The sequence below is a fragment of the Oryza sativa genome, chromosome 1 (genome assembly GCF_034140825.1).
Source record: "Oryza sativa Japonica Group chromosome 1, ASM3414082v1".
Lineage (NCBI taxonomy): Eukaryota > Viridiplantae > Streptophyta > Magnoliopsida > Poales > Poaceae > Oryza > Oryza sativa.
In genome coordinates, this window is record NC_089035.1 from 18,988,283 (window position 1) to 19,006,407 (window position 18,125).

The 18,125-nt window shown below is 45.6% G+C and overlaps 2 protein-coding genes across 5 annotated transcripts; one reads left to right on the plus strand and one right to left on the minus strand.

Moving 5' to 3' along the window:
- Positions 1 to 344: 344 nt before the first annotated feature.
- Positions 345 to 17,812, minus strand: LOC4323976 (protein ABERRANT PANICLE ORGANIZATION 1-like). Of its 4 annotated transcripts, XR_003242833.2 has the most exons (4): positions 16,662 to 17,812; positions 15,441 to 15,545; positions 15,209 to 15,249; positions 14,833 to 15,119 (listed from the first exon to the last, which is right to left on the minus strand). XR_003242833.2 is itself a non-coding variant. In XM_015766184.3 (2 exons), the coding sequence occupies exon 1, from the start codon at positions 17,797 to 17,799 to the stop codon at positions 16,681 to 16,683; it is 1,119 nt and encodes a 372-aa protein (XP_015621670.1). In that variant the 5' UTR covers positions 17,800 to 17,812; the 3' UTR covers positions 15,824 to 16,203; positions 16,662 to 16,680. The 4 variants fall into 4 exon arrangements, 1 of the variants encoding a protein (XP_015621670.1); XR_010734887.1 differs by lacking the exons at positions 14,833 to 15,119; positions 15,209 to 15,249 and adding an exon at positions 345 to 715 and having other exon boundaries at positions 15,458 to 15,545; XR_010734886.1 differs by lacking the exons at positions 14,833 to 15,119; positions 15,209 to 15,249 and adding an exon at positions 345 to 715.
- Positions 3,557 to 5,477, plus strand: LOC136355341 (uncharacterized). Its single transcript, XM_066307830.1, has 2 exons — positions 3,557 to 4,007; positions 4,064 to 5,477. Exons 1-2 carry the CDS (start codon positions 3,557 to 3,559, stop codon positions 5,128 to 5,130), a joined length of 1,518 nt encoding a protein of 505 aa, XP_066163927.1. The 3' UTR covers positions 5,131 to 5,477.
- Positions 17,813 to 18,125: the final 313 nt, after the last annotated feature.

The window sequence follows — 18,125 nt, forward strand, 5'->3', positions numbered from 1 at the left end:
CTTCACTTTGGTGCCACCCGCAAGGTGATGGTTAGAAAATTCAACACCTATGTCAGGTTCCCAGCTAGCATCTATCGGAGTTTCTGTAGTAGTGTCTCCAGAAAATGTAGATGGATTATTCCTTAAGATCTTATGTAATCTTTATCAACACAAAAACACTGAGCCTACAACTTTCATAACAAGGCCGCAATCCACAATTGCGATTTCCTTCATCTCTACCGTCAGCAATAGGAACATGAGAGTATAGTAGGTGACCAATAATCTATCCGTAATTCAACATTTTCATCAAGCATCACTTTTAGGATATACATTCTCAAAAAAAAAAGGATATACGGCACCAGGAAAAAGTAAGAATGCCAAACATGGTATTATTTATCTAAAAACTATACAAGAGCGCGACATAAGTCTGTGACCAACTAAACTCACATGTCGCATAATTTTCAAGAACTTCATAAAAAACAGACGCTGAAATAAAACCTTGAAACTTCTCAGTCCGGTTTCCAGTAGTGAGATAAATCATGAAATCTTTGTTCGGATATATTACCATCATCAAGATAGGGCCAACTTCTGTATCACAACTATCTCAGCTGGAAGATCGTGTTCTAGGACTCGAGAAAATTACTGAATACTATGGAGCAGAGTCCTCAGGACCAAGAATCATCAATTATGATGCAAATGCTACAGCGCTGTCAGCCACATCGAGGATCCATCAAATCTAAAAAACGAAAAGCAAGCAAAGGAAATATGAGAGTAGCCAATTGGCCATACTCAATTGAAATTTATCTCAAAACTAGCAATCCAAACTTGAATATCATACAGCAATATTGTTCTATGGGAAACTGCAAATACTGGTAACGTAAATTGACGAGGTCCGCTCTATACCATGAATAACTTATCCGAGTTTTGTTGCCGCTAAACCCTCCATCAACTCCTTGACATTATCAACAAAACTAAGAAATGGACACTGGGACCAAATCAAGAGATTGAGTTTGACATTCCTCCATTCAGACTACAGCCTTATTGTGATCATCACTATTTGAAAAGTTCCTTTTTCGCTTTAATGAGCCTAATTATTCAGGCAAATGGTTATGACCAAATTTGCAAGTAACAAACACAAATGGAAGCAACTCTAGGAGCAAATGAAACTACATCATGCAAAGCAGAAACTGAGTTTTTCAGCTGGAGGAATATATGTCAATTTAAATAAACTGTAGAAATATATGTACAATACAACTAAGCCGATCAGCAGAACACTATGCTATTACCACCACCGCCACCACACCATCTACCTTCGAAGGATTCAATGAAAAGCATGATTTTATACATGAATTAGGAGCAGGGAACACTTTCCTGGTCGTTTTGCCATGTTAAGCAACTGATGCTCAAACTGCAAATGCATACAAGGACATAGCTACTATCTGATGATTAAATAAATATCTATATGTGAATCAGTCCTCAATTAACTGCTAAACACGATTTAAAGAACAGAGAGGAGTAATCATGACATGAATCGTAGAATGAAGTGTACAAGAACTAAGTTGCCGAAAGAATTACAACATTGAGCCAAGTTCATTATCCTGAAAGCTTAACCTTATTGCTGGTAAAAAGAAGCTAGTTGCAGAGAAGAGAGAAGAGGGCTACATATGGTCAAATCCATTGTGTAGGATCACATGCAGGCTGGGTAAGACACCACCATCTTCTCATACAGCATTCATTGAGCCCAGCAAAAGGCCTTTATCCTTAAAGGATGAAGACAGCAATGGCACACTGGAAGCCTTTGTGTTTGTCTGCTTGGCCTTGAGGAACAATGGTCGGTACATCACTGAACTCAATGTGGCTTGGGTAGCTGCAGACAAGCCCTAATCATGTGTTTGGTTTCGAGACTAGGTGGGATGGGATGAAACCATCCTTGATTTTGGGGTTGGAATGATCCCACTCACATGCTTGGTTTGTAGGATGGGACGATCCTAATTTTTTTGTTTGGTTGAAGGGATGAGGGAGAGATGTGAAAGTGCATCTAGGCCCCTAATGATTTTGGTGATTAATTACAATGCGATTAGAGAGGACTAACATTTTTCTTTAAGCAAATGTGAAGGTTGTTATGTCCTCAATGAGTTAGCGTAATGCGTATCCCGCCAAATACGTTGATGTGATGTGATGCGGCAAATGAGCAAATGGTATTTTGTACCTTTTCTTTTTCTTGAGTCAATAGGAATGCCACACTATTAAGAGGGATGATGCATTGATATATGAGGAGTGATCAAAGTGCTCAAAATCAATTTTTAAAAGTGTTTCTCCTCAGTTTGATGTGTTCTGGAAATTTTCGGAGTTTTCCGAAAGTCATTTTCGGACTTTCCGAAAATGCACAGAACCAATTTTCGCTTCTGGAAATTTTCGGATATGTCTGAAAGACATTTTTGGACTTTCCGAAAATGACTGCGAAGGCAAATATGGTTCTGTTTATTTTCGGACTTTTCCGAAATTGATTTTCGGAGTTTCCAAAAAACTTCAGCAAAGTCAAAATCGCTTCTGTGTATTTTCGAACTTGTCCGAAAGCTATTTTCGGACTTTTCCGAAAACATCCAGAACGATGTTTTTGCTTCTGGAAATTTTCGGACTTGTCCGAAAAGTTTTCGGAATGTCCGAAAAATCTTCAGTTGACTTTGTTGTTGGTGCTGAGCTGGAATTTTCGGACATGTCCGAAAATCTTTCGGAATATCCGAAAATCACAATTATTGTGCATAATGGGCAGAATTTGGGCTGTGGCTATAAATAGCCCCCTCCCCTCACTTGTGAGGGCTGCTGGTCACATTGGATATTCTTGTGCCCTTGGCTTGCTCTTGTTGAGATTCACTTTTGAGCCTTGCTTTCTTGTTTCCCATCTCACCCGTGTTCGATTCGGATTTGGTGTGTGTGAGAATTGTGGATTCAAGTTTGTGTGAGTGCTTGTTGTTGACTTCGTGAAGATTTGTGAGCACTTGCATCATCTCCGGGAATTCATTGCTTCATTTGTTACTCTTGGAGGTTGAGGACTCCTAGGCGGCTAGGTGTTGCTCCCGAGCCACCGATCTACTTGTGGTGGCCGGGAGAAGTTTGTGAAGGTTGGATCACACCTCCGAAAGGGAAGAGATACCCTTAGTGGAAGGAGGAGTGCTTAGTGCAACCTCTTGAGGAAAGGGTTAGCTAAGACCCGGCTCTTAGTGAGCTCCTCAACGGAGAGTAGAATCCCCTCACGGATTCGAACTTCGGGAACAACTTCGTGAGCTTCATCTTTAGTGACTTTACTTTCTCCCTCTCCACTAGCTTTGCTTGTTTGAGCCTCTATAGGTCTAGTTGCTGTTTGTGCTAGCATATTATTGTTGTAGGCAACTAGATCTAGGACTTACTTTGCTATTTGTGCTGACTCCGAAAATTTTCGGATATATCCGAAAATTTCGGAAATGTCCGAAAGTTACTGCTTCCGCTTTTAATTCAACCCCCCTTCTAGGCCTAATTGACACTTTCAATTGGTATCAGAGCCTAATCTCCTAATTAGGCTTAACCGCTTGGAGAGATCATGTCGGGCCAAGCGGGGGATGGGAATGATGGTGATAAGGGAGTTAAGATTCCTTATGACTATCCCCCTACATCTACATCTTATGTGAGTACATATAGCGGCAAAGCTCCGTACTTCAATGGTACAGACTATGCCGCTTGGAAGCATAAGATGAAGATGCATTTGAAGTCTATTAACCCATCTATTTGGAGAATAGTCGAAAAAGTCTATGTTTTGCAGAATCCCGAAGATCCCACCAAGGAGGACGACGAGAACGAGCACAAAAATGCTCAAGCCGCTAATGCAATACTTAGCGCCTTGAGTGGAAGTGAGTTCAACCGTGTAGATGGCATTGAGAGTGCCAAAATGATTTGGGACACGCTTCGGAACTTGCATGAAGGCACAGATAGTGTTCGTGAGTCCAAGGTGGAGATCCTCAAGGGGCAATTTGAGAGGTTTGTGATGTTGGATGGTGAGAGCCCAAGCAACATGTATGATCGGTTGAGCAAGATCGCCAATGAGATCAAGGACTTGGCTCCAAGGACATGACCGATGGGGTGGTGGTCAAGAAGATGGTTCGAGCAATCACTCCAAGGAACTCTACCTTAGTGACCATCATTCGTGAGCGTCCGGACTACAAGACTCTCACACCTCACGATTTGCTCGGACGTATTCTTGCCCATGACATGCTCATGCAAGAGTCCAACGATGTCATCCAATACATCAACCAAAGCTCAACCACAAGCATCAAGAAGGAAGACTTGGCATTAAAGGCGAAGGAAGAAGAAGAAGAGAACCGCAAGAGTAAGAGCAAGGCGGAGATCGATGATGAAGAGATGGCTCTCCTCGTCAAGAAGTTCGGCAAGTTCATGAGGCGAAGCGGTTTCTTCAAAGGAGGTTCTTCCAAGCACTACTCCAACAAGTCAAGTGGAAAACACTCCGCAAGAGTGTGCTACGTGTGCAAAGAGCCCGGTCACTTCATTGCGGATTGCTCCCACCTCAAGGATGGTTCTCACATCAAGGAAGATAAGAAGAAGGGTGAGAAGAAGGAGAAGCACAAGCATAGCAAGCAGGAACATTATGGCCAAGCTCACCTTGGGATGATCTTCGGCTCCGAGTCCGAGTCAAGCTCAAGTGATGAAGGAGTCGCCACGTTCGCCGTCAAGCCTTCATCACCACCGAGACTCTTCGACTACTCAAGTGATGAGGATGCTCCCATTTGCCTCATGGCAAAGAAGCCTAAGGTACCTTCTCCTCCCAAGTCATTTAATGTTGACCTTGTTAGTGATGAGGAGGATGAGGTTATGGATGATGAATTGTTCAAATCCATAACTAAGGAATCCCTACCACACTTGAGTGAGTTGCTTGGGAGAATTGAGGACCAATATGCTACTCTTGAGAGGCAAGAGGTTTTGCTCATTCGTGAGAAAGAGCGGTCTCATGAACTCAAGAGTGAGCTTGCTAAGGAGAGAGAGAAAAATGAGGCTTTGGTAAGGCTTTACAAGCAAACCAAAGAGTCTCATGCTAATCTTGAGGTGGCGAACGCTCAACTTCAAGAGAGAGTGGATGGCTTGGACAAAGCTTACCTCTCTTGAAGAGAAGTTCGAAACCTTAAATAATAGTCTCTCTCTAGCGAGCCATCTTGTTCTAAAATTGTCCCAAGTAATGAACCATGTGTGAGATGCAAAGATATTGATATTGAAGCTTGTGCTACTAACTCTATTTCCTTGAGTGCTTTGCAAAAGCAAAATGAGAAGCTTATGAGACTCCTTCACAATGGCCTACTTAAGTGCCATATGGGTAGTAAGGCCCTAAAGAAGTACCTAGGCTATCAAAGGGACAACTTCAATCATGAGGGTCTTGGGTATGTTCCTCCACCAAAAGGAAAGGTGGACAAGAGTGTGATGATTAAGAGGCCCTAAGGTCTTAGCAACTTTGTTAAGGCCAAAAGTATCCTTTCTAATGATTATGCTTCACATTGTTCTTTTGATGCATCTTATGTTCTTAGGAAGAATGATAGTGGTCGTGTTGTTGCTAAGTATGTAGGCCCAAGGGGCGAGAATATTTCTATCAAGAGAGTACTTTGGGTGCCTAAGGCACTTGTTACTAACATGAGAGGACCCAAGCAAGTGTGGGTACCTAAAACTAGAAATTGATCTCTTGTAGGAATATGTTTCCGGTGGAAGAAGTTGGGTGATTGATAGTGGATGCACCAATCACATGACCGGAGAAGAATCAATGTTTTCAACTCTTGATCCAAATGGCACTTCACAAGATAATATAGTCTTCAGGGATGATGGAAAGGGAAAGGTTATGGGATTGGGTAAGATTGCAATCTCTAATGATCTTTCCATTGCCAACGTTCTCTTGGTAAAATCTCTAAACTACAATCTTCCGTCCGTTTCTCAATTATGTTCTATGGGTTACAATTATCTTTTTACCGATGTTGATGTGACCGTCTATAGAAGGAATGATTCCTCGGTAGTCTTTAAGGGTGTTCTCAAGAGAAAGCTTTACCTTGTGGATTTTTCCTCAAGCCAAACATGAAACATGCTTAGTGGCTAAGTCCAACACGAGGTGGCTTTGGCATCGGAGGCTAGCCCATGTTGGTATGAGGAATCTTCACAAGCTTCTAAAGCACGATCACATCCTTGGACTAACAAATGTTCAATTTGAGAAAGATAGGGTGTGTAGTGCGTGCCAAGCCGGCAAACAAATTGGAGCACATCATCCCGTCAAGAATGTGATGACCACTTCAAGACCATTGGAGCTTCTTCACATGGACCTCTTCAGGCCAATTGCTTACCTAAGCATTGGAGGTAACAAATATGGTCTTGTTATTGTTGATGACTTTTCACGCTTCACGTGGGTGTTCTTTTTGCATGACAAGAGTGAGACACAAGCCATCTTCAAGAAGTTTGCAAGAAGAGCACAAAACGAGTTCGATCTCAAGATCAAGAACATTCGAAGCGACAACGGCAAGGAGTTCAAGAACACGTGCATCGAGAGTTTCCTTGATGAAGAAGGCATCAAGCATGAGTTCTCGGCTCCATATTCACCTCAACAAAATGGAGTAGCCGAGAGGAAGAATAGGACTCTCATTGAGATGGCGAGGACCATGTTGGATGAGTACAAGACATCAGACCGTTTTTGGGTCGAAGCCGTCAACACCGCATGCCACGCCATCAACCGCCTTTATCTTCACCGCCTTCTTAAGAAGACTCTCTATGAGCTTCTTACTGGTAACAAACCAAATGTCTCTTACTTTCGTGTTTTCGGTAGTAAGTGTTACATTCTTAATAAAAAGGCTAGATCCTCTAAGTTCGCTCCTAAAGTGGATGAGGGATTCTTGCTTGGGTATGGGTCAAATGAATGCGCATACCACGTTTTCAACAAAACCTCCGGTATTGTTGAGATCGCGTGTGATGTGACATTTGACGAAACTAATGGCTCTCAAGTAGAACAAGTTGACTCACATGTGTTAGGTGAAGAGGACCCGAGCGAAGCAATCAAAAGGTTGGCTCTTGGGGACGTACGTCCTAGGGAGCCACAACAAGGGGCCTCTTCCTCAACACAAGTGGAGCCACCTACATCAACCCAAGCCGACGATCCCTCTACCTCAAGCTTGGATCAAGGTGAAGAAGGCGAACAAGTGCCACCCTCACCGATCAATTTAGCTTGCCCAAGAATCCACCAAAGTATCCAAAGAGATCATCCCACCGACAACATTTTAGGAGACATCAACAAGGGAGTATCCACTCGTTCTCGTATTGCAAATTTTTGTGAGCATTACTCGTTTGTGTCTTCTCTTGAACCTCTAAGGGTGGAAGAAGCTCTTAATGATCCGGATTGGGTGATGGCGATGCAAGAGGAGTTGAACAACTTCACCCGGAATGAAGTGTGAACTTTGGTGGAGCGACCTCGGCAAAATGTGATTGGCACAAAGTGGATCTTCCGCAACAAGCAAGACGAGGCCGAGGTCGTAATAAGGAACAAGGCGAGGTTGGTGGCGCAAGGGTTCACCCAAATCGAAGGATTAGATTTCGGTGAAACTTTTGCGCCGGTAGCTAGACTTGAGTCGATTCGCATATTGCTTGCTTTTGCTACTAACCTCAATTTTAAGCTATATCAAATGGATGTCAAAAGCGCCTTCCTCAACGGGCCTATCAACGAGTTGGTATACGTGGAGCAACCACCGGGCTTCAAGGATCCAAAGTATCCCAACCATGTGTACAAGCTCCACAAGGCACTCTACGGGCTTAAGCAAGCCCCTAGAGCTTGGTATGAGTGTCTTCGCAATTTTCTTGTGAAAAACGGCTTTGAAATCGGGAAAGCCGATTCAACTCTTTTTACTAAAAGACATGATAATGATATTTTTGTGTGCCAAATATATGTCGATGACATTATATTTGGTTCTACTAACAAGTCTTTTAGTGAAGAGTTTAGTAGGATGATGACCAAACGTTTTGAGATGTCCATGATGGGTGAATTGAAGTTCTTCCTCGGCCTTCAAATCAAGCAACTCAAGGAAGGAACCTTCATTTGCCAAACCAAGTATTTGAAGGACATGCTCAAGAAGTTTGGGATGAAGAATGCCAAGCCAATCCACACTCCCATGCCATCAAATGGCCACCTCGACCTCAACGAGCAAGGTAAAGACGTCGATCAAAAGGTATACCGTTCCATCATTGGCTCACTTCTTTACCTTTGTGCATCTAGGCCCGATATTATGCTTAGTGTGTGCATGTGTGCAAGATTTCAAGCCACTCCGAAGGAGTGTCATCTTGTGGCCGTGAAGAGAATTCTTAGATATTTGGTGCACACACCTAACCTTGGTTTTTGGTATCCTAAGGGAGCGAGGTTTGATCTCATTGGCTATGCCGATGCGGATTATGCCGGGTGCAAAGTGGATAGGAAAAGCACATCGGGTACTTGCCAATTCTTGGGTAGGTCCCTTGTTTCTTGGTCTTCCAAGAAGCAAAACTCCGTCGCCCTATCCACCGCCGAAGCGGAATATGTTTCAGCGGGGAGTTGTTGTGCTCAACTTCTTTGGATGAAGCAAACCTTGAGAGACTATGGCCTCAATGTATCCAAAATCCCACTCCTATGTGACAATGAGAGCACCATTAAGATAGCCAACAACCCCGTCCAACACTCCCAAACCAAACATATAGATATTCGCCATCATTTCTTGAGAGACCATTCCACAAAAGGCGACATAGATATCCAACATGTGAGAACCGACAAACAATTGGCGGATATCTTCACCAAACCACTAGATGAAACTAGGTTTTGTGAGTTGAGAAGTGAACTAAATATCTTGGATTCTCGGAATGTGGCTTGATCTATTGCATGCATGTTTGCTTGGTAGAATAGGTTTGCATACCACTTTGTGACAAAATGGTCATTCAACTCATGGATGGACACTAGTCACTTTTGTGGAGAACATGAATCTATGTGTATGGGGATCTCATTTTTCAATGAATTTTGGTCCTAGCACAACTTGAAATAGATTCACACATTCCCTCTCTCGAGGGTGAATTATCTTGTCTCATGATAATTCCCTCTCTTTTGATCCCTCGGATCGTCCATTTGACTTTTGGCTATTGTTTTGTGTGATTGATTGTGTGCTAGTCACAAGTTCAAATGGAGCCTCTAGTGCTCGACCATCCCTCCATTCCTAATTCCTATAAAAATCTTTGTGAATTGTGTTTTTGTCAAAAAAATTTCCCGATGCTAGTCCCCTGCTAAATTCCTTTAAAAAGTTTGCAAAACTGTTTCTTCAAAATTCCCGGCGAAATCCCCTTGCAAAACACAGTTTTCCAGGAATTTTCGGACCTTCCGAAAATTTCCTGTCCTGTCGCTCTTCATTCTCAGCAATCCCAAGTTTTTTCGGACATTCCGAAAAATTTTCGGATTTTTCCGAAAATCTACAGAAGCGTGCGCAATCTTCTGGATCTTTTTGGACTTACCGGAAATTTTCGGAAATATCCGAAAATCTCGGGGTCCTTATATATCACCCCGTGGACTCCTTTCTCTCTCCTTTCCACTCTTTTTCCCCACGGGATTGACTCCCTCCTCCCTCCCCACCGGCGACCACCTCCTCTCCGGCGACTTCCCGCGGCTCCCCTCCCCTCCATCCTCGTGGGAGCGCGTTTGGGGGACTTCTTGGGGCTTGCATTGTCGATCTTCACCGCGTTCTTCAAGTGTTCTTCGCGTTCTTTAGGTATTCGCCCTAAAATCAAATCCTTTGATTCCTCAAGTTTTATCTTGCAATTCCCTTTGGTGGAGATGTTCCCCTAGTGCCCTAGAACCTGTGGATTCACTTTCACCAGTTTTTGTTGGCGGATTTGTGCAGCATCTGAGTTATAGGGTTCAGCCAGAATTTTTTGGACTTTTCCGAAAATTTTCGGATATGTCCGAAAATCCCTGGCCGACCCCTATCCCTCGGTTTTGCACGATTCTTGCCTTCACTCACTTGTTTCTTGCTTCTTTGGCTTACATTCACTGATCTCTTGTATCCCTTTTGTTTGAAGGATGCCTCCCCGCAAGCAAACCTCCCACAAGCCCAAGCGCCCGAGGGACCGCTCTCCCACTCCATCCTCTCATGATGATTCGGATAGTGATTGGTCCGGTGGAGAGGAGGCGGTTCCTCAGGTTGCGCGGGTGGCTCGGGGCGGCAACCTCCCTCCTCGGCGATCTACTCATGCTCTTGGTGGTGGTGGTGGTGGTGAGGGATCCTCTCGTCAACCGCAAACGCCGTCGCACCAACCCAATGTTCCCATTGGTCCTCTCCGCATTCATACCCCTGAGAGGGATCCGGCGGTGATTCGCCAAGTGTATGATTGGCGGCGGAAGTCTGAGGTTGTTGCTCCCCGCCGGGATGAGGATCCGCGCCCCCTTCGCCGCACCGCCACGGATCCGCGGTTCTGGACTCTCTTTCAACAAGACTTTTATGAGTCTGTGATCAAGTCCAAAGCTCATCCCACCGTTCCCATGCAATGGATCAACTGGGAGGAGTTGCAGGCGCATAATGATCCGGTGATAAACTATGTGATTGCAAATTGTGATCTTATGGGTATTCGATCCTCATGACTTTGCAGCAGAATTGGTGCAACGAAATCATTGCTCAGTTTTATGCCACCATCTTCTTTGATCGTTATCGTGCCATGCACTGGATGACTCAGGGGTCCTGGTATTCTGTTTCCTATCAGCAATTGGCTGAGATTTGGGGTTTCCGTCTTCGTTCCTTGCTCAACCTTAATGACCTGCATAATCTTCAGATTCCTGCCAACACTGAGTTGCTCCCTCTTTATACTCCAAATGATCCTAATGTTGTGTTGGGCAAGGTCGACGGTCTCAGGCCGTACTTTGCCTACTTGAACCGGATGTTTCGCCGGTCCTTTGTGCCTAAGGATGGTGATGCTAGCAGCATTAACCACCTCTCTAGGACCGTGCTTCTCAGGTTTGATCCCCCTCCTCATCGCTTTCATGTTTATCACTTTGTGTGGGAGGAAATCCGCATGGCTTCCATTCAGTACAAGAAAGGGTTGGTCTATGCCCCTCACATTATGCGGATGATCGAGACTGTCACTCAACTTCAGTTCCGTCATGATGTGACTCATTCCCAGCTTCACTTGCGCCTTGTTAAGGCCCCCGCTCCTCAGCTGCTCAGGACATCCCTTCCTCTTCCACTCAGCCGCCTCCTGCTCCTGAGCGCCCTTCCCCTGTGGCTCGTCATGAGCCGTCTCCCTTATTCCGCATTTTGCAGAGTCTTTTTGGTCTTTGCTCCGCGGAGGCCAAAAAGAACCGCCGATTGCGGAATTCGGCAAAGAAAACAGCTCGCGACATCAAGTTCCTCAAGGCAAGGTATTATGAGGACCACCACATTGATGTCCCTCCTCCTCCGGGTTTCAAGGCCGAGCCCGATGAGCCAGAGGACGAAGAGATTGAGGATCCATTTGCTGGGTTGCCTCCTGACTTCGACTTCTTTGGTTATGGCCATGGCTATGGCTATCCTCCACCACCTCTAGAGGATCTCCTCAGGCGTCCTTCGCTTGAGTCGTCGTCTCATCGTCCTCTCTTTTTGGTGTCTTGATGCCAAAGGGGGAGATTATCTATCATGTCTTTAGGGTCGAGCACATTTGGCTTTTATTTGTATTAGACTATGTGTGATTTCTAAGTTAAGTTTAATGCTTTGTAAGACTTTATTGTTTAATTATGGATGCTTGAGATGTAATGGATCTTATTATGTTTAATGTGGTGCAATGCCTTATACTCTTTATATGGTGCTTGTGATGAGATATAATTATTCTTATGCATGTGATGTGTTGGATGTGATGAGCAAATGTGATATATTTGTTGTCTTGTGAGCTTCAATGTGGATGCAAAGATTTAGGGGGAGCTCTCCACTTGCTTTTATGCACACTCTTAGGGGGAGCTTTCACTAAACCTTTGCACCAAAACCTTAAATTATACTCTCTCTCTTGTGTTCTAATCGTATTGTCATCAATCACCAAAAAGGGGGAGATTGAAAGTGCATCTAGGCCCCTAATGATTTTGGTGATTAATTACAATGCGATTAGAGAGGAGTAACATTTTTCTTTAAGCAAATGTGAAGGTTGTTATGTCCTCAATGAGTTAGCGTAATGCGTATCCCGCCAAATACGTTGATGTGATGTGATGCGGCAAATGAGCAAATGGTATTTTGTACCTTTTCTTTTTTTTTAGTCAATAGGAATGCCGCACTATTAAGAGGGATGATGCATTGACATATGAGGAGTGATCAAAGTGCTCAAAATCAATTTTTAAAAGTGTTTCTCCTCAGTTTGATGTGTTCTGGAAATTTTCGGAGTTTTCCGAAAGTCATTTTCGGACTTTCCGAAAATGCACTTAACCAATTTTCGCTTCTGGAAATTTTCGGATATGTCCGAAAGACATTTTTGGACTTTCCGAAAATGACTGTGAAGGCAAATATGGTTCTTTTTATTTTCGGACTTTTCCGAAATTGATTTTCGGAGTTTCCAAAAAACTTCAGCAAAGTCAAAATCGCTTTTGGGTATTTTCGGACTTGTCCGAAAGCTATTTTCGGACTTTTCCGAAAACATCCAGAACGATGTTTTTGCTTCTGGAAATTTTCGGTTTTCGGAATGTCCGAAAAATCTTCAGTTGACTTTGCTGTTGGTGCTGAGCTGGAATTTTCAGACATGTCCGAAAATCTTTCGGAATATCCGAAAATCACAATTATTGTGCATAACGGGCAGAATTTGGGCTGTGGCTATAAATAGCCCCCTCCCCTCACTTGTGAGGGCTGCTGGTCACATTGGATATTCTTGTGCCCTTGGCTTGCTCTTGTTGAGATTCACTTAAAAGCCTTGCTTTCCTGTTTCCCCTCTCACCCGTGTTCGATTCGGATTTGGTGTGTGTGTGAGTTGTGGATTCGAGTTTGTGTGAGTGCTTGTTGTTGACTTCGTGAAAATTTGTGAGCACTTGCTTCATCTCCGGGAGTTCATTTCTTCATTTGTTACTCTTGAAGGTTGAGGACTCCTAGGCGGCTAGGTGTTGCTCCCGAGCCACCGGTCTACTTGTGGTTGGCCGGGAGAAGTTTGTGAAAGTCGGATCTCACCTCCGAAAGGAAAGAGATACCCTTAGTGGAAGGAAGAGTGCTTAGTGCAACCTCTTGAGGAAAGGGTTAGCTAAGACCCGGCTCTTAGTGAGCTCCTCAACAGAGAGTAGTATCCCCTCAAGGATTCGAACTTCGGGAACAACTTCGTGAGCTTCATCTTTGGTGACTTTACTTCCTCCTCTCCACTAGCTTTGCTTGTTTGAGCTGCTATAGGTCTAATTGCTGTTTGTGCTAGCATATTCTTGTTGTAGGCAACTAGATCTAGGATTTACTTTGCTATTTGTGCTGACTCCGAAAATTTTCGTATATATCCGAAAATTTTGGAAATATCCGAAAATTACTGCTTCCGCTTTTAATTGAATTTTTGAATTAGCCTATTCACCCCCCTCTAGGCCTAATTGACACTTTCAAGATGGGATGGACGCTGTTTGCAACCACCGTCAACGAGCGGGCGTGCGAGCAAGCAAGCCGGTGGTGTTCGCAAGCAGGCGTTGTGCACGAGATGGGCCGGCCGGCGGGCAAGCAAGCCGGCGGCGAGCAAGAGGAAGAGCAGTGAGGGCGGGCTCACAAGATGGACGACGGCAGGCGGAGATGCGTGACGACGGCCTAAGAGCGGAGGAGCTCCGGCTCGACGGCAGCCGGGCGGGCGGAGGAGCACGACGATGGCCGCACGCCGCCGCCAACGACCATCGTCGTCGCCGCCCCTACCGCCGGAGCACTCACCCTTGCCCTCTGTCATCGTCGCCACAGCCAGAGCCCGCACGGCGGATCCGAAGATCGCCTGCGACAGATCCGCCGCCGCCAAGTCCCCCGCCTCTGGATCTACCGCCGCCGCCCTCCCTACAGCCAAGCTTCGCCGCTGCAGCCCTCCCCATCACCGGATCCGCCGTCACCGAGTCCCTACCGCCACCGGCCCAAGGTGCCTGCCACCGCTCGAGCGCGCCGTCGTCATCACCACAGGGGCTCCCAAGGACGGTGGTTCTAGCTCTCCCGAGGGCGGCGTCACAGGGCGAGAAGCGCGAGCGAGCATGGACAGACAACGGCGCACGCGAGCACGGACGATGTGAGCGAGCGGGACGAAGTGGCGCGGCTCACGCCGTGCACTCGTCCCAGGTGGGACGAGCTCGTCCGACTGATTTTGCCGGATCGGTTGGTTCCGGATCTAAGAGGAATATTCCTCTCCAGGGACCAACCCAACCCACTCACCCCTAAAAGTGGGTTCGCCCTATCCCATCCCATCCTTGCAACCAAACACTACCTGAGTCCCAAGATTAGACACCAATCCCCTTGTGAGTCCATAGTGATCCATAATAGGAGGAAGAGAGATGACAAGGTTAGCAGTTAGCATTTACAAAGAGGTGGTCTGGTGGCAGCATGTAGGCGTGACCGTGTGACCAAGGGAAGCGGAGGCCAGAGAGGAGCGGATTGGGTGGTAATTTTAAGCTTGGTTCAATTCAGGCTCACAGAACAGTGTGGTTGAAGAGGCAGGCAAAGGAAGAAGGGTAGGGTTAACGAAACTCTCCTTTTAAAGTAGTAGAGATAATGATCTAAAATAACAGCTAGACTGCAAAGATTAGGATAGGCCACTATGCTTAATGTGTCAAATGCAATGCACAACAACATCAACCATACCAAAATATCCTAAACTGGTCATATAACACAAATTCACAAGATCTAAAAAATTTTGGATTACCCAGAGTGAATTGACCAATTCAAAGAACAAAAGACATCCAGGGTGAGATGACGTCACAGCGATAAGAATAGCACAATTTAGAGTTTAGGATTTAATGAACAGAGTAAAAGGGTTTAATGGAAGGTACATCAGGAAAAAAAATTAAGATGTAACCAGGCAGGACTTCAGTATAACTCACAAAGTTTTCAACAGGCAAACCAATTGGATATAACTTGTAAGCTATGAAAGTCATTAAATCTACTCCCACCCTCAATCAACTGATCCATCTGATAAGAGCATCAACAACACCATTGAAAAATTGAAATCTTGATTTCAACCATTCCAACTTATTATTAAGGAATGTAATGAAACACACCTTTTTCTCAGTACTGAGATATTCCAGCATCACAAGGTAGACTGTTAATTAAATAATTATTATTATCAGTTTTGACTTTTAGCAACTTCACACGTGAAATTAGTCTTAATGTGTTCCAGTGTATTGGAAACAAGTTATAACACTAATGACTAAACAGAACAGATGTGGTTTGTTTAAGAAATAAAATATGAAATGATTTGATCAAAAATAAAACAGAAGTACAAAATATGACCTGGAATAGGGGGAAACCTGAAACATGAATGTATCACCAATGCAACATTTCCAACATCTCCACATCAGGCCCAAGATACATTGCCAAAAAGAGTATCCACAGTGTCTGCAAGTACAGATAAGCCTCCACTCTACAATCAGCCAGGAACTATATATGCGTACTATTACTATGTATGATGCCAGAAAAATACTCGTCTAAGAGTAATATTGAAAATTAAGTAGGGAATTGAAATATGAAGGCAAGTATCAAAGCATTTTGTGAACACCCCCCCCCCCCCCACCACCACCACCACATACCACGAATTTGCATAGCTGAACAAACATGATCTTTAATACATAAAAGAACAAGCGCACTCCAAGAAAACGTCATATGTACATCATTAAGACAGAAAAGCATGAATTCTACTTTTATTTATTTTAGTTCTTAGCCGTTGAAAGCTCAACATTAGTAAACAAAGGAAATCTTACCGTATTATCAACATTGCTAATATTTTCTTCAGTGCTCACTGTTTGTAAATATTCAGTGGAAACAAATCACATGACATACTCCCACTACATGTAGTATATGGTTGCAAATGAAAATCCATGTACTTGTTGCATTACATCCAATAAGCAGATGGAGGTTTTTGTAAAGAATGACTCATATTCTGACAAATAGAAGCTTGCATACACAACAAATACATAATAGTATTTAGTTGAAATAACTAGCCTGGAAATACAAGAAAGTGAGCTTCATCATGATTTTGTTAATATCTGCTCCTATTCTGCCAAAAACCAAGAGATGACAGTAATAGCACTGGTTAGATCCATGTAGCAGTGTTTTAGTAAACCATATAACAATCTGGACTGAAAAAAACACCGTGATGAACATGAAAGATGTTTGCAATTTACTGAAGTGTACAAGACCACATAATCCAGGGACAGAACATGATCGGAAAACTGTCAGTGTGTCTTAAGAATTAATTATACATGCACAATCATGAGCCAACACCAGAATTTGTATTTATTTTTAATCATTGATAGATGTTATAAATGTTACAACCTGGGATGACTTGAACCGAAGCATCATGCAGTTATACTACATAAATATTGCTTTCTTTTATATGACAAACAACTAGAGGATCTAGTTATGCCTATTTACACAGACATTTGGGTCAAGATTAAGGCAAAGATGGAGAAGTCGTTTGGTATCTCACAGAAACATACAAGTCAAGAAAACAACCTCGTCAGCCTCAGCTGCACTATCCCAGCAGGAGTTCCACGCGCGGCTCCACGACATGCCCAAACCACCGGCGGCTCTCCTCAACGTCCAAACCAGACACTCGTGACAGCCTAGTCCACCCACCATCCACCGCATCAAACATCACCAGCCTCCCATCTACAGCATTGTACAGGCAAACGATCCCCATTCTGTCTGCAGCCTGAAAATGCCAGAAGCTGCCATGCCGACCAGCCACAAGCTCATCGAACACCTCCTCCGGCATCGCTCCCACCTCCGTCCACTCCGCGGCCGCCTCGGAGCCCTCCAGCCTCCACACCAGCACACGTTCCACCACCCCAAACCTCTCCACCCCGCCTACCAAGAACAGCCGCCCACCGAAGACGAACAGGTGTGCCGTCGTGAGGCCGAGTGGCATCGCAGCGGGCAGCACCGTCCACTGCCCCGTCGCGAGATCAAAGACGAGAATCGCGTCGGGGCCGCGGCCGAGAACGAAGAGCTGGCGGCGGTCGCCAGCCGCGTTGCCGAGGAGCGCGAACGGGAGAGGGAGATCCCCTCGAGGGTCCCACCGCGGGGAGGGATCGGCAGAGTCGAGGGTGTAGGAGCGGACACGGGCGCCCGCGGTGACCGCGACGAGGGTAAACTCGCGGGAGCATGAGGAGGAGGAGGAGGAGGAGGCCGGGATGGGGAGGACGACGGCGAGGAGGTAGGAGGTGGCGGGGAGGGGCGGGAGGCGGAGGAGCGAGGCGGCGGTGACGAGGTGGGAGGGGGAGGAGACGACGGGAGGGGAGGCGGCGGGCGGGGCGGGGAGGAGGCGGCGGGAGAGCGGGTGGAAGGCGAGGCGCGGGGAGAGGAGGAAGAAGGCGTCGAGGCGGTGCGGGGTGAGGAGGGCGTGGAAGGCCCGGGAGCGGAGGAGGCGGCGGAGCGCGCGGGAGGCGGCGGCGACGGGGAGCAGCGCGGTGAGCGGGAGGAGAGAGAGGATCCGCTCCTGGAGGTGCTCCGGGAGGGCGTCCCACGCGCAGGCGGCGGCCATGGATGGATGGATCGCCGGTTTGTTTCCTGCTGCGGCGGATGGAAGCGAACAAAAAAAAAATGGGGAAGATTTGTGTTCCTGCCGGAGAATACGGAAATGGGCGGTCATGTGGGGTGGGGCTAGGGGTGGACAGGAGGTCGTGGCTTGTTAACTCGTACTGCTCGTGATAAATTCGGTTCGGTTTGGCTCGTTTAATTTTTCTAACGACCTGAGCTGTTATTTTAGCTCGTTAAAGATAACGAGTCAGCTCGAGCTGGCTCGTGAGCTGCTCACGAGCTTTAGTAAGTCAGGACTCCAACAGACGACAGCAAAGGCCCAGCCCAAGACAATACTAAGGCTTAAGACAACAGCAAAACCCTAGATAGCTCATCCAGTCATCCGGCGCACCGCATCTTTCTCTGTCTCTGGCGAATCCTCGATCCCCTTCCGCTGTT